We start from the raw sequence: 15660 nt of genomic DNA, 5'->3' as shown, positions 1-15660 counted from the left end.
TGAGCTCCTTTTATGATCAGGTTACCTGCCTGGGGAATGTGGGGCAGGCTGTGGATGGAGTCTATCTGGACTTCAGCAAAGCCTTTGACACTGTCTGCCACAACAAGCTCCTGGCACAGCTGCAGCTCATGGCTTGGACAGATTCTCTCTGATATGGGTCAGGAACTGGCTGGAAGGCAGGGCCCAGAGTGGTGGTGAATGGTGCCACATGCAGTTGGCAGCTGTCACTGGTGATGTGCCCCAGGGATCAGTGCTGGGCCCAGTCCTGTTCAATATCTTTAATGATGACTTGGACGAGGGGATTGAGTCCTGCATCAGTAAGTTTGCAGATGAATGACACCAAGCTAGGAGCAGGTGTTGATCTGTTGGAAGGTAGGAGAGCCCTGCAAAGGGACCTTGCCAGGCTGGATGGGTGGGCAGAGGCCAATGGGATGAGATTGAACAAGGCCAAGTGCAGGGTTCTGCACTTTGGCCACAACAACTCCAAGCAGCACTGCAGGCTGGAGACAGAGTGGGTGAGAGCAGCCAGGAAGAAAGGGACCTGGGGGTGCTGGTAGATAGAGGCTGAAGATGAGGCAGCAGTGTGCCCAGGTGGGCAGGAGAGCCTGTGGCATCCTGGCATGAATCAGGAACAGTGTGGCCAGTAGGATGAGGGAGGTTATTCTGCCCCTGTACTCAGCACTGCTCAGGCCACACCTTGAGTGCTGTGTCCAGTTCTGGGCTCCTCAATTCAAGAGAGATGTTGAGGTACTGGAAGGTGTCCAGAGAAGGGCAGCAAGGCTGGTGAGGGGCCTGGAGCACAGCCCTGTGAGGAGAGGCTGAGGGAGCTGGGGGTGTGCAGCCTGCAGAAGAGGAGGCTTAGGGGTGACTTCATTGCTGTCTACAACTACCTGAAGGGAGGTTGTAGCCAGGTGGGGTTGGTCTCTTCTGCCAGACAACCAACAACAGAACAAGGGGACACAGTCTCAAGTTGTGCCAGGGGAGGTCTAGGTTGGATGTTAGGAGGAAGCTCTTTACACAGAGAGTGATTGGCATTGGAATGGGCTGCCCAGGGAGGTGGTGGAGTCGCCGTCTCTGGAGGTGTTCAAGCAAAGCCTGGATGAGGCACTTAGTACCATAGTCTGGTTGACTGGACAGGGCTGGGTGACAGGGTGGACTGGATGATTTTGAAGGTCTCTTCCAACCTGGTTGATTCTATGATTCTATGATGATTCTAGGTCACAGAATTGCAGAATGGCATAAGGTGGAAGGGACCTCTGAAGATGATCAAGTCCACCCCCCTGCCACAAGCGAGGTCACCTTAAGCAGATCACATAGGAACACATCCAGATGGGCCTTGAAAGTGTCCTGAGACAGAGACTCCACCAGCTCTCTGGGCAGCCTGTTACAGTGGTCTGCCATTCTCAAAGTCATTCTCACATTTAGGTGGAACTTCCTATGTTCCAGTTTATGCCCATTACCTCTTGTCCTATCACTGGGGACCACTGAAAAGAGTCTGTTCCATCTTCCTGATACCCACTCCTTAGATATTTGTAAGCATTAATCAGATCCCCCTCAGTCTTCTCTTTTCCAAGCTAAACAGTTTCAGCTCTCTCAGTTTTTCCTCACATGACAGATGTTCCATTCCCCTAACCATCTCAGTGGCACTGTGCTGGACTGTCTCCAGTAGTTCTTGGTCCTTCTTGAGCTGGGGTTCCCAGAACACAGTACTCCAGGTGACACCTCAACAGTGCAGAGTAGAGGGGGAGGAGAACCTTCCTCAACCTACTGGCCACAGTCTTCCTAATGCACTGCAGAATACTGTTTACTTTCTTGGTGTGCTGGTTTGAGGCTAATTGGAATATTTTACTGAAATAAATCTTTAGCTGTGAGAAGAAAGAAAAACCCAACAGTAACCTGTACCCCTTGTTTTTCTGCTAAGCAATGCAACTAGTCAAAATATAGCTAAAACACTCACTTCTCACACACTTCTCAGCTCTCAGTTCTGCTTCTTCTCTCTGGTGGTCTGGGTGTTTGCATCTGCCTTAACTCTTTAATCCAACCTAACCCTTTTTCCTCTAACCTCCTTGTTGTCTGTTTGACATCTCACCTCAGACCTCTCCAGATCTATCACGTGAGATACTCTGGGGTTGATCTTGTTATTTCTGAAGGGAGAGAAAGAGGGGGAGGAGGTTTGTGTCAGGAGCATCCTGACAATCTGATTGTTTTGGGAGGGATTTTGTGCTTCTGTATTGCTTAGAACTTGTACTTAACTGTAAATATTTGAGTATATATATGCTTGTATATTGTACTAAGCTGTAAATATAGCTTCATTTCTTAACTTCCAGCTGGCTGAGTCTAGTCTGAGTGCATTCATTGTGTGGGGGAGGCAGGTAACTCCCAAACCATCACACTTGGTCATAAGGTCACACTGCCAGCTTATGGTCACCTAGTTGTCTACCAGCACTTCCAGGTGCTTTTCCTCAGAACTGCTCTCCAACAGGTCAGCATCCAAGCTGGACTGATCAAAGGTCTCTAATCTACTGCAGCTGAATAAAATTGGTTCCTGTCTGTTATTTATTAGTTGCTTTCATTAGCTTTCTATAAACTTATTTCTGTCCTGTATCTCACTCTACATATTTTATCTGTTGGATGTACCTGATCATTAGGTTTATCAGTCCCATGCATCGTATATGTGAGGCAACTATGAGACAGAAATTAAGTTGGATGCTACTAATATTGTAAGGCACAGAAACAAAAATATTAATGTGTTCCATGCAAAATCATTGACTTGGATGGGTAAACTTTGCAGAGATCTACCTTGCATCCAATCGGAATGACCACTACTACTCTGTCCTAGTGAGACCCCATCTTGAATACTGTGTTCAGTTTTGGGATCCCCAATTTAAGAGGGACAGGGATCTGCTGGAGAGAGTCCAGTGAAGGGCTACAAGGATGACTGTGGGGCTGGAGGGCACTGCCTTATGAGGAGAGGCTGAAAGACTTGGGACTTTTTAGTCTGGAAAAGAGAAGACTTAGAGGGGATTTGATAAATGTTTATAAGTGTCTGAAGGCTTCCAGGAGGAGGGGGACAGGCTCTGCTCACTGATCCCTGGGATAGGACAAGGAGCAATGGGTGCAAGTTGCAGTACAGGAGGTTTCACCTCAACACAAGGGGGAACTTCTTCACTGTAAGGGTCACAGAGCACTGGAGCAGGCTCCTCAAAGAGGTTATGGAGTCTCCTTCTCTGGAGCCTTTCAAGGCCTGTCTGGATGTGTTCTTGTGTGACCTGTGTTAGATAGGATTGTCCTGCTCTGGCAGGGGAGTGGAGAAAGTTCTTCCCTGAGAGAGTCATTGGACACTGGAATGGGCTGCCTGGGGAGGTGGTGGAGTCACCGTCCCTGGGGCACTTCAAGGCAAGGTTGGACGTGGCACTTGGTGCCATGGTCTAGCCTTGAGCTCTGTGGTAAAGGGTTGGACTTGATGATCTGTGAGGTCTCTTCCAACCCTGATGATACTGTGATACTGTAACTCAATGATCTCCTTGGGTCCTTTCCAACCCCTAACATCTTGTGAGCCTGTGATTAAATGGTTCTCATGAAAGCCTAGATTGGGCATCAAAGAATAAAGGAAGGGTTTTTTTTTTTACCTGTCTGTAAGAGGTGTTATGACAAGCCTGTCAGTACAGCCCAAGAATTCATTCTGGTATGTGAAACCCACATCAGTGATCTTAATCATCAGCTTATCGGAGTCTTCATTAAAATAAAACCGACACTGTTTCAGCCACTCAAAGTCTGTGGGGCTCTTGATATGCATACAACACTGAAAAAAAAGAGGCAAAAAAAGACTGTTATACTCAGAGTTAACATCTACTTTTGCATTTGCATTATCTAATCCAAGTAGTACTGCAAAAGAAGCACTAACACTACAAGGCATAAAAATTAGCTAGCACGTAAGAACAGCGGAGATCCTACCTTGATTTTGTTAACACAAAAATCACTGCTGTGTTATCACTGTCACTGAAACCCCTGAGGCAGCAAAGGAACTTCAGGCTTTAGAGAAGTGTTTCAAAATTCTAAATATGAATGAACAGTCCATAAGCCTCAAACAGAAGTCCTTAAGTTCAGTTAACATTAAAATCTCCATTTCTTTTCACAGAACCACTGAACATACTTGGTTAGATAAGACCTTCAAGATCATCTAGTTCAACGTCTGACCCCTCACTGTAGGGTCAATGCTAAACTATGTACTTAAATGCCAGGTCCACATGCTGCTTAAGCACCTGCAGGTATGGTGACTCCACCACTGATCTGGGTAGACCTTTCCAATGTTTGAACACTATTTCAGTGAAGAAGCATTTCCTAACATCCATCCTAAACCTCCCCTGGTGCAGCTTGTATCCATTTTGCTCTAGTCCTGCCACTTGCCACCAAGGAGAAGAGGCTGGCCCTCTGTTGTAGGTTAATAAGGGCACACAGGCTCAAGTTGTGCCAGGGGAGGTCTAGGCTGGATGTGAGGAGGAAGTTGTTGGCAGAGAGAGTGATTGGCATTGGAATGGGCTGCCCAGGGAGGTGGTGGCATTGCTGTCCCTGGAGGTGTTGAAGCAAAGACTGAATGAGGCACTTAGTGCCATGGACTATTTGACTCAACATGGCTGGGTGCTAGGTTGGACTGGATGATCTCAGAGGTCTCTTCCAATCTGGTTGATTCTATGATCCATCAACTTCCTGAACAATACTTCTACAATCATTCTATTTACTTCTTTAAACATGCAATGTAGTGCAGAGAAAAGGAAAAAATCTGTGACACAACGTATCACAAAAGAAGTCCCTAACTGCTTGTGCAGCAGAGGCACCTAACTTCAGTGGGCCAACATAAAATTGTGATACTGTTTGGGGGTAGAGAGAAACACTGAGTTACTCGAAGGGAAATTAAGACATGGATTGAAGCAATATCAGCATTTTTATAATCACAGTATCACAGCATCATCAGGGTTGGAAGAGACCTCACAGATCACCAAGTCCAACCCTTTACCACAGAGCTCAAGGCCAGACCATGGCACCAAGTGCCACGTCCAGTCCTGCCTTGAACAGCTCCAGGGACGGCGACTCCACCACCTCCCCGGGCAGCCCATTCCAGTGTCCAATGACTCTCTCAGGGAAGAACTTTCTCCTCACCTCCAGCCTAAATCTCCCCTGGCACAGCCTGAGGCTGTGTCCTCTTGTTCTGGTGCTGGCCACCTGAGAGAAGAGAGCAACCTCCTCCTGGCCACAACCTCCCCTCAGGTAGTTGTAGACAGCAATGAGGTCTGCCCTGAGCCTCCTCTTCTCCAGGCTAACCAATCCCAGCTCCCTCAGCCTCTCCTCGTAGGGCTGTGCTCAAGGCCTCTCCCCAGCCTCGTTGCCCTTCTCTGGACACGCTCAAGCATCTCAATGTCCCTCCTAAACTGGGGGGCCCAGAACTGAACACAGCACTCAAGGTGTGGTCTAAGCAGTGCAGAGTACAGGGGCAGAATGACCTCCCTGCTCCTGCTGACCACACCATTCCTGATGCAGGCCAGGATGCCACTGGCTCTCTTGGCCACCTGGGCACACTGCTGCCTCATGTTCAGGTGGGTATCAATCAGCACCCCCAGATCCCTCTCTGTCTGGCTGCTCTCCAGCCACTCCGACCCCAGCCTGTATCTCTGCATGGGGTTGCTGTGGCCAAAGTGCAGCACCCTGCACTTGGAGCTATTGAACCCCATCCCCTTGGACTCTGCCCATCTGTCCAGGCGGTCAAGGTCCCGCTGCAGAGCCCTTCTGCCCTCCAACCCAGCCACATCTGCCCCCAGCTTGGTGTCATCTGTGAACTTGCTGATGACTGACTTCATGCCCTCATCCAGATCATCTATGAAGATGTTAAAGAGGATGGGGCCCAGGTCACCTAGTCATCAGAGTCATAAAATCAATTGTTTAACCTAAGAGGCAAGAGTTTGTAGGTATAGTAATACTTACTTTGTGACTATATCTACTCTGTGACTTTCCACATTGCTTTGTGTGAAAATCACCTCCCAGTTCATTGCACATTTTTCAGTACTTACCAGACCATCGAAAATGTCTCTCTGATGCACATGAATAGTGATTAATGTCTCATATTTAACTCGCTCAACTGAGGTAAGGTCCTTTGTTGTCATATCTATCAGCACGTTTAGAAGATCCAGGAAAAACTGGTTTGTCTTGCGCATGATTTTTCTGTCGTATCTGGCATTAGTCAAAGCTTCTTCCGAGTCTCTTGTCCAAATCATTTGGATCCCCAGCAGCCCAACCTTAGGAAGCACAAAAGTAGAGGCTTCATAATAATATTTCCTGTTTCACTTAAAATGTACATTCACAGACACAGATAAAGTATGTAAATAACTACATGGAACTCTTTCTCATGCACCTATGTAGATGTTGTTCAACTCATGTATGGTTTCGGTGCCTCAACTCCATTCGTAAACAGAGTGGAGTCCACACATCAGCCTTAGAATCACAGAATCAACCAGGTTGGAAGAGACCTCCAAAATCATCCAGACCAACCCATCCCCCAGCCCTATCCAGTCAACCAGACCATGGCACTAAGTGCTTCATCCAGGCTTTTCTTGAAGACCCCCAGGGACGGTGCCTCCACCACCTCCCTGGGCAGCCCATTCCAATGGCAAATCACTCTCTCTATGACGAACTTCCTCCTAACATCCAGCCTAGGCTTCCCTTGGCACAACTTGAGATACTGCTTACAATGCACTGCTTATTCAACTGTTCAGTGTAATTGACAGCATATATACATACTCTATATAACTAATATACTTCATATATATAATTAATACCAAATCAGTGACTAATGATGCAATTTAGAGTAGTTTATCAACAATTCAGAAACTCTGGATTCCCTCTCCAGCAATACTTTTGATCACAAGTGAAGAATCCTCTACTTAGAAAATATTTTCTCCTCAGCAACACATTTTTAGTGTTCTCTCAAATATATAAACAAACATTTTACTACTTCAGTAGTCAAGTATTAAGCACATAAAGAAACAGTGTTAATGCCTTTGCATTTATTTACTGCATGTAGCATTAGTTTTGAATAGTAGCTTCCAGGTAAGTTTTCTTCTTTTGGGTTTATATATTTAAAGCATAACTTAAAAGCTTCAGGTGACTAAGACAAATCTAAATGTCAAATTTGCATTTATAATACTGCCTGGAATTTGATTGTACAAAAGAAATATTTAATAGTAAGAATACTAAAAGCAATAATATTCAATAGGCTACTTATCTGTGAACAACTCCTCTCTGATTTAATAATGCTACCTGGGCTGGTGTCCAGGAGTACCCAAAATCCCTCTCTTCTCTCTCTCACTCCGTGGGTTTGAATGGGAGAAGAAAGGTGTGAAAACCTGCTTCCTCCTCCCTTCCCCTGCAGGCTTGAAGGGGAGCAGAAAAAGGTGCCTTTCTGCAAGTGGGCTGACCCACATGGAAGCCCACAGTGGAATCAGGCTGGTGGTTGGCTGTGCTTTTGCACCCAGTATAAATGGTAAATGGACATTTTGTCTAGAAAAAGGATAAATAGAGCAAGGGTTCCTGCCTTGAGAGTTCCTGCCTTGAGAGTTCCCATCTTGAGAGAGCATCTGCCTTAACAGAGTGCCCAGTAGGACAGGTTCCTGCTGTGACTGGACTGTCACCGCTTTTGGATGGCCCTTACCTTTTGTAAGGTTCTTGGGTTTATCCCATCCCTGCCTTTGGACAGCTCTCCCCACTTTGCACCCTTTTGTGCAAACCTGCAGGCTTGGCAAGCCCTGGGGTCCTTTGAGAGAGAGAGAGACGGCAGCATGTGGACTGCCCTCTCTCAGACCCTATCAGGAGCCAACTTCCTGGCTGCCTCCTGGACTGGGGCCCCTAGCAGTTTTGGCTCTCCCCTGCTGCTGTGAGGGCAGCATTGTTCCATGACCATCCCACTCAGGAAGAAGTGCTGGAGACATCTCTGAATTTAGTGGCCCTGCCACTTGCCTAAGGGTTTCTGTGGCGTGGATCTCTATTACTGGATATTGCCTGCAGTGTCAGAAGGCTGCTCCTGCAGAGGAATCCAGTATCCATCACTGCCAAATGCCTATCTCACCTCTGTGAGTAAGCTTTTCCTTCTGTCTTCTGCTCAGCCTGATTCATACTGAGGTAAAGCTGTGTTTATAGCTTAGCCTTTTCCATTTCCTGACTTCCTAAATATCTAAATTTATCTATAATATCACAGTATCACAGTATCATCAGGGTTGGAAGAGACCTCACAGATCATCAAGTCCAACCCTTTACCACAGAGCTCAAGGCTAGACCATAGGATCCTTTTTGGAAGATATTTCAAATCAAACTGAATCTGTTAACAAACTAAATTAATTTTTGTATATAGTTTTTGGGGTGCAGTTCCAGGACAATAAAATAATTCTATTTTCACAATTCCTGACATGGCCACATTAATTCCCTGCCTCCACCACATTAATAGTAAGAACACTAAAACTAATAATCATTATTACACTTACAGCAAATGACAGTTTGTTAGCCAAAAAGAATATCAAGCTGCACTATCTCTTGTGATCCTGAGATTTGCTACTGATCATAGAGTCATAGAATCAACCAGGTTGGAAGAGACCTCAAAGATCATCCAGGCCAACCTAGCACCCAGCCCTAGCCAGTCAACCAGACCATGGCACTAAGTGCCTCATCCAGTCTTTGCTTGAACACCCCCAGGGATGGTGACTCCATCACCTCCTGTGAACAATTCCTCTCTGATTTAATGACATTACCTGGGCTGGGTAAGCAGAAAGAAATTCAGTCAGCTGGAAACCGGTTTCCTGGATGTGTGCAGCTGCCTGGCGAATAACATGATGCAGTGACAGCTGGGATTCCTTCAGCAGAGAATTCAGCCAAACTTCCACATTCCCTTCAGCCATCACAGGTCTTGTCAGATTTACAGTCTCACCTTCTCGTGAACTAATTGAGAGTATGCAATCATATATCTAATAAAACCAAAGCAAGAACACTTTGTTTTTATAGAGTGATTATTACCTTGACCATGACAGCATGATTTTCATGCCACCAGTCCATCAAACTTATTTTAGCAATACATAAAGAACCTTGTTCAGTGAAATGTAAAAACAAACCTAAACAATGATTTTTTTTTAATTGGCATGCAGAAAGGCTTTAAACAGGTGATGGTTTGGGTGTTCCCTGCCTCTCCACACTTAAGAAGATCACTCAGACAAGATGGAAATTAAAGAATGAAGCTTTATATTTACAGCTTAGCACAAAATACAAGCAGGTGTTTACAATACATACAACCACAGACAGAAACATACAAGTTTAAAAGTAACACAGAAACACAGCAGCCCTCCCAGAAACCAGAGCCCCCAGGAGGGGCTCCAAATCACCCTGCCACCTCCTTTCCACCTCTCTACCTTATCCCAGACCTTGCCTTATGTTCAAGGTGAGTTTGGAGAATCAGACAGAGGGGTTAGGAAACAGAAGGATTAGTTACACAGGCAGCAAGTTAGGGAGAGAAGGGAGGCAGTCAAAGCCAGAGAGGAACTTTGTTATCTAAGTGAATCATAGAATCAACCAGGTTGGCAGAGACCTCCAAGCTCAGCCAGTCCAACCTAGCACCCAGCCCTAGCCAGCCAACTAGACCATGGCACTATGTTCCTGTTCTTATCCATCTCAGCAAGCCTATGAGTGCAGCAGCCATCACCACTGTTTCCTTTTCACAGCCTATCAGCTAATTCTTCTCACCACAATATCCCAGCTAGGCTCAAACTAGCACAATGTGTTACTCTGAAGAGCTTCACTCTCCTTTTGATGACCTTCCTGTGTTGGAAGGTTCATATTAGCTTTTCTCCGGGCTTTTCTCTGTGATTTTGATTCCTTAGTAACAGGTTCATGAAAGACTGGAACTTCATTGTAACACCTTCTAAAGCAACAAAACAAAACACTGCCATCTGATGAATGAGACAAACCCCAACACACTGACAATTCCTGAATCCCACCTAAGCTTTAATTCACTTTCCAGTCACAATAAAGGAAATCTTCCCCCATTACTGGTGGGCTAACACCCTAACAAAAATTACAGCCTTACAATCTGTGCTAGTTTGAGCCTAGCTGGAATATTTTGGTGAGAAGAATTAGCTGATAGGCTGTGAAAAGGAAACAGTGGTGATGGCTGCTGCACTCATAGGCTTGCTGAGATGGATAAGAACAAGAACATAAACATAGAAACAGAGTCTCTGTCTCTGGGGCTGCATTAACCTCTCTAACCTAACCTGCCATCTGTGTGACTAATCCATCTGCTTCCTAACTCCCCTGGCTGACCCTCCAAACTCACCTTTGAACGTAAGGCAAGGTTTGGAGTAAGGTAGAGGGGTGGGAGGAAGGCAGAAGAGTGGTTGGGAGCCCCTCCTGGGGACTCTGGTTTCTGGGAGGGCTGTTGTGTTTCTGTATTACTTTTGAACTTGTCTATTTCTGTCTCTAGCTGTAGATATTGTAAATACCTGCTTGGGTATTGTACCAAGCTGTAAATATAAAGCTTCTTTCTTCTATTTCCAGACTGACTGAGTCTAGTCTGGGTGATTTTCTTAAGTGGGAGGGGGGGGAGGGAACACCCAAACCATTCACACAGTCAAAAATAATGGAAACATCAAAGTCAAGGAACATGGTCAGTCAAACAAAATTCCAAAGCATGGGGAGGCAGAGAATTTCTTAGACAATGTTACCATACACAAGAAAAAAACCCAAAACAGCTCTTGTTCTATCCCTTCTTGTAAAACATAGCAAGAAAATTCTTCTTCAAACAGTATGATTGGAGGGATAGAAAGGATAACTCAAGAAACAGGTGAGAGGTTAGATACACTTTTTTTCTTCCCATCAAAAAACAAATGAAAAAGTACACAGCACAACCAACCTAAAGATACAAATATGCTCATAATGAACCAGAAGATGCAAATATGCTCATAGAATCATAGAATCAACCAGGTTGGAAGAGACCTCCAAGATCAGCCAGTCCAACCTAGCACCCAGCCCTAGCCAGTCAACCAGACCATGGCACTAAGTGCCTCAGCCAGGCTTTGCTTCAACATCTCCAGGGACAGTGCCTCCACCTCCCTGGGCAGCCCATTCCAATGCCAATCACTCTCTCTGGCAACAACTTCCTCCTAACAGCCAGCCTAGACCTACGCTGGCACAACTTGAGACTGTGTCCCCTTGTTCTATTGGTGGTTGCCTGGCAGAAGAGACCAACCCCACCTGGCCACAGTGTCCCTTCAGGTAGTTGTAGACAGAATAAAGAGGCAGAAGCTCATCTGAGAGGATGCCAGCTTGTATTAGGTCACAGAAGACACAGTGATTTGGTTGGGTTTTTTTATAAAACATAAGTACCAGTGCAAAATTTTGTTATCACAGGCTCAGAGGATGTTAGGCGTTGGAAGAGACCCAAGGAGATCATGGAGTCCAACCCCCCTGCCAGAGCAGGACAATCCTATCTAACACAGATCACAGAGGAACACATCCAGACAGGTCTGGAAAGTCTCCAGAGAAGGAGACTCCACACCCTCTCTGGGGAGCCTGTGCCAGTGCTCTGGGACCCTATGTTTTCCTATTCTACATAGAATTCTCCTCTTAGATAAACTACAGTATGAAACTAAGTCTCAAATTAATAAAGCCTACAGAGCATCAAATAGTTGATGAGCTTGGTAATACAGCTGAATGCCCTATGCATCCAGACAGCTGTCTTATTAAATAAGTAACACACACTGTTAAATGGAAAGAAGAAAACATACAGGTGGGTAGTACATACCCTTTCATGGAACTTTACAGTTTTAATGTTGTCAAAAACATTCAGCAGATGTGCCTTTATGTTGTGAGAATCTGATGCCTGGCCAAGAATTTCTAAGAGGGCAGGATCTGACACAAAGAAGAATCGTGGGAATAGGAGGCGTTTTTTTTCCAGGTACCTGCATTTTTTAGAACATGGGAGAAGTGTGGAGAAACAGCAATTAAATCACAGAATCACAGAGTCAGACATAGTTGGAAGGGACCACAAGGATCACCCAGTTCCAACCCCTCTGCCATGCCCAGGGACACCCTACCCTAGAGCAGGCTGGCCACAGCCTCATCCAGCCTGGCCTGAAACACCTCCAGCCATGGAGCCTCAACCACCTCCCTGGGCAACCCATTCCAGCCTCTCACCACTCTCATGCTCAACAGCTTCCTCCTCATGTCCAGCCTGAACCTATCCACCATCAGCTTTTCTCCATTCCCCCCAGTCCTGTCACTCTCTCAGAGCCTAAAAAGTCCTCCCTCAGCTGTTTTGTAGGCTCCCTTCAGATCCTGGAAGGCCACAATAAAGTCACCTGGGAGCCTCCTCTTCTCCAGACTGAACAACCTCAACTCTTTCAGTCTGTCTTCATAATCCCTTCCCAGCACTTTTGTAGGCCCCCTTTATATGTCACTTCTCCTTTAAAGATGCATTTCTCCTAACACAGTATTGTAATTATTAGCAGTAGCAACAAAAACAACTATTATCCATCATACCTTCACGTTAAGCACCTGTTTTAAAACTACTCTTTTAGCATCAAAAAACATTTAATGAAAAGCTTTTATTATTTTGCTATGCTGTAATCCCCACTAAAAAGAAAAGAAATTAAACAAACCCACTTTTGCAGCAGCTGTTGCTTGCTATTTAGGTGTCTCATGTTGAATTTCTGCCAGATTCCTGAAGGGTCAGAAAACAACTAAAGTCTAGATTGAAACGAGGCTGAAACAAGCCTTGATTCCAGCAGGTGTAGAAAATGAGTGGCAGCTTTTAGTCACATTATCATATACCTATCAGCAAGCTGCCAGCAATTGCTGTAGAGGCATTATATCATCCTACTATCTTCTTTGCACAGTTCCACTGAATTCATAGTAGTAGAACATGATCTTTGCAAAATCTGTGGGACAGTACTCAGGCCATTGCTCTTTCCCTCACTGCACAGTACACAATCACCTCCCCAAGACTATGATCTTGTAGCAATCTTACCCTGTGAGTGATTTCTGACAGATTTCAAGTTGTTCTAGTAAATGTGGTAGTAACTGTCCCATGATTTCATCTCCAATGCAGCACTGAACAACATTAGATGTTTCATGAGCTCGGGTCATGATCCTCACCCAGGATTTATCAATGTTAGAGAAACGCTTTGCTTCCTGTTGAAAGGGAAATGATGAGGGAAGGGAGAAGAGGGAGAAGGCACTGGCTTACAGAACTGGCATCCAATAATCCCACCAGCAATTCCATGTCTAATTTCCATAGCAAAACATAAATCTCTCTGATTACACAATACAGCTTACATTACCCTTGGCTGTCAAGCCTGCTACTTGCTCTTTCAACTAGCCTTAGAGAAGAAGACAGAAAACTCATTATGCTTCAGCTGAATATCTCAAGTCTGATGACTTTTTTTCCAAAAACTAAAGTTAATTTTTACTTTGAAAAGCAATGTAGAAAAGTTTAAGATCAGGATTCTTAGGTACTACAAGGCTGTGGTACACACTCCTAACCTAAGTCTAACTAGGCTACGCTGCTACTAGGCACAACACTTAAACATATACTGGTTAACAATTTCACAATCTAGAAGTAAAAAGATAATTAGAATCATAGAATCAAGCAGATTGGAAGAGAACTCCAAGCTCAGCCAGTACAACCTAGCACCCAGCCCTGTCCAATCAACCAGACTACGGCACTAAGTGCCTCATCCAGGCTTTGCTTCAACACCTCCAGGGACGGTGACTCCACCACCTCCCTGGGCAGCCCATTCCAATGCCAATCACTCTCTCTGACAACAACTTCCTCCTAACATCCAGCCTAGACCTCCCCTGGCACAACCTGAGACTGTGTCCCCTTGTTCTGTTGCTGGTTGCCTGGCAGAAAAGACCAACCCCATCTGGCTACAGCCTCCCTTCAGGTAGCTGTAGACAGCAATGAGATCAACTTCTTAGCAATGAGATCAACTTCTTAGCAAGACCAGTTTTGTTAACAACAAAAATCGTTTCTGTTACTACAATAACTATGACATCATATTAAAGTTTTTTTTCCTCAACATTTCAAAAACCAAATTGCCAAGAGTCATAGTTGAAAACCTTTGGAAGCTGCTTTGCTATGTCACCGCCAACAAAAACAGCTTCTAAATAAATCCACAGATTCTGCACGGTCATCCAGTTCTCAATGATATCCATTGTGTTGGAGAGACTGTGTACCCATTTCTGAATCTGTGTCTTGAAGGGTGTGTTGTATCTAAAATTAAAAGCAGAGACACTTGCTTTAGATCAAGAAGGAAACAGGTCTTTTGAATGATCAAGGATGAGGAATAATTTTGCTGGGTTTACCTTTGTCAAGTATAAAAACCTATACTTGACTCGAATCAGCTAGTTAGTGCTATGAATAAAATCAACTCCAACCTGCTGCTTTGTGGGTGATGTGACAGTTCAAGTATTACCTGCCCCCCCACTGCTTAGAATCATAGAATCAGAGAATCAACCAGGTTGGAAGAGACCTCCAAGCTCATCCAGTCCAACCTAGCACCCAGCCCTATCCAATCAACCAGACCATGGCACTAAGTGCCTCATCCAGGCTTTTCTTGAAGACCCCCAGGGACGGTGCCTCCACCACCTCCCTGGGCAGCCCATTCCAATGCCAATCACTCTCTCTGTGAAGAACTTCTTCCTAATATCCAGCCTATACCTACCCTGGCACAACTTGAGACTGTGTCCCCTTGTTCTATTGCTGGTTGCCTGGGAGAAGAGGCCACCCCCCACCTGGCTACAATGCCTCTTCAGGTAGATGTAGACAGTAATAAGATCACCTCTGAGCCTCCTCTTCTCCAGGCTAAACAGGCCCAGCTCCCTCAACCTCTCCTCATAGGGTTTGTGTTCCAGGCCCCTCACCAGCTTTGTTGCCCTTCTCTGGACACCTTCCAGCATCTCAACATCCTTCTTGAATTGAGGAGCCCAGAACTGGACACAGCACTCAAGGTGTGGCCTGACCAGTGCTGAGTACAGGGGAAGAATAACCTCCCTTGACCTACTGGCCACACTGTTCCTGATCCAGGCCAGGATGCCATTGGCTCTCTTGGCCACCTGGGCACACTGCTGCCTCATCCTCAGCTTACTGTCTATCAGTACCCCCAGGTCCCTGTGAAAACCACTCCTATGAAACCAGCCAGACTAGACTCAGCCAAGCTGGAGATTAAGAATGAAGCTCTATTTACAGCCTAGCACAATATACAGGCAGATATACACAAAGAGATACAGTTATACACAAACTAAAAGCAGCACAGAAACACAATAGACTCATAGAATGGTCTAGGTTGGAAGGGACCTCAAGGATCATCCAGCTCCAACCCCCCAGCGTAGGCAGGGACACCTCCCATTAGAGCAGGCTGCTCAAGGCCTCATCCAACCTGGCCTTAAAAACAATCAGAGTCCCCAGGAGGGCTCCCAACCCAAACCCCCTTCCCCCTTCTCTCCTTTCAGATATAAGCAGATCAACCCACATATATCTCACCTGGAGATCTGAGGTGAGATGTCAAAAAAAGAGGACAAGGAGGTTAGAGGAAAAAGAGGTTAGGTGGATTAGAGAGTTAAAGGCAGAGTCAG

The 15660-nt window shown here is 45.6% G+C and overlaps 1 protein-coding gene across 1 annotated transcript in view; it reads right to left on the bottom strand.

The window, feature by feature from the left end:
- DNAH5 (dynein axonemal heavy chain 5) overlaps nucleotides 1-15660 on the bottom strand; it is a 208789-nt gene that overhangs the window by 116801 nt on the left and 76328 nt on the right. Inside the window, exons 30-35 of the mRNA XM_064160720.1 lie at nucleotides 14146-14299; nucleotides 13052-13215; nucleotides 11828-11984; nucleotides 8790-9002; nucleotides 6063-6287; nucleotides 3630-3802 (exon numbers count right to left, since the gene is read on the bottom strand). Coding sequence (XP_064016790.1) covers nucleotides 3630-3802; nucleotides 6063-6287; nucleotides 8790-9002; nucleotides 11828-11984; nucleotides 13052-13215; nucleotides 14146-14299 — 1086 coding nt within the window. The remainder of the gene's footprint in view (nucleotides 1-3629; nucleotides 3803-6062; nucleotides 6288-8789; nucleotides 9003-11827; nucleotides 11985-13051; nucleotides 13216-14145; nucleotides 14300-15660) is intronic.

This window comes from Pogoniulus pusillus, chromosome 21 (genome assembly GCF_015220805.1).
Source record: "Pogoniulus pusillus isolate bPogPus1 chromosome 21, bPogPus1.pri, whole genome shotgun sequence".
Lineage (NCBI taxonomy): Eukaryota > Metazoa > Chordata > Aves > Piciformes > Lybiidae > Pogoniulus > Pogoniulus pusillus.
This window is presented reverse-complemented; position numbering and strand designations above follow the sequence as displayed.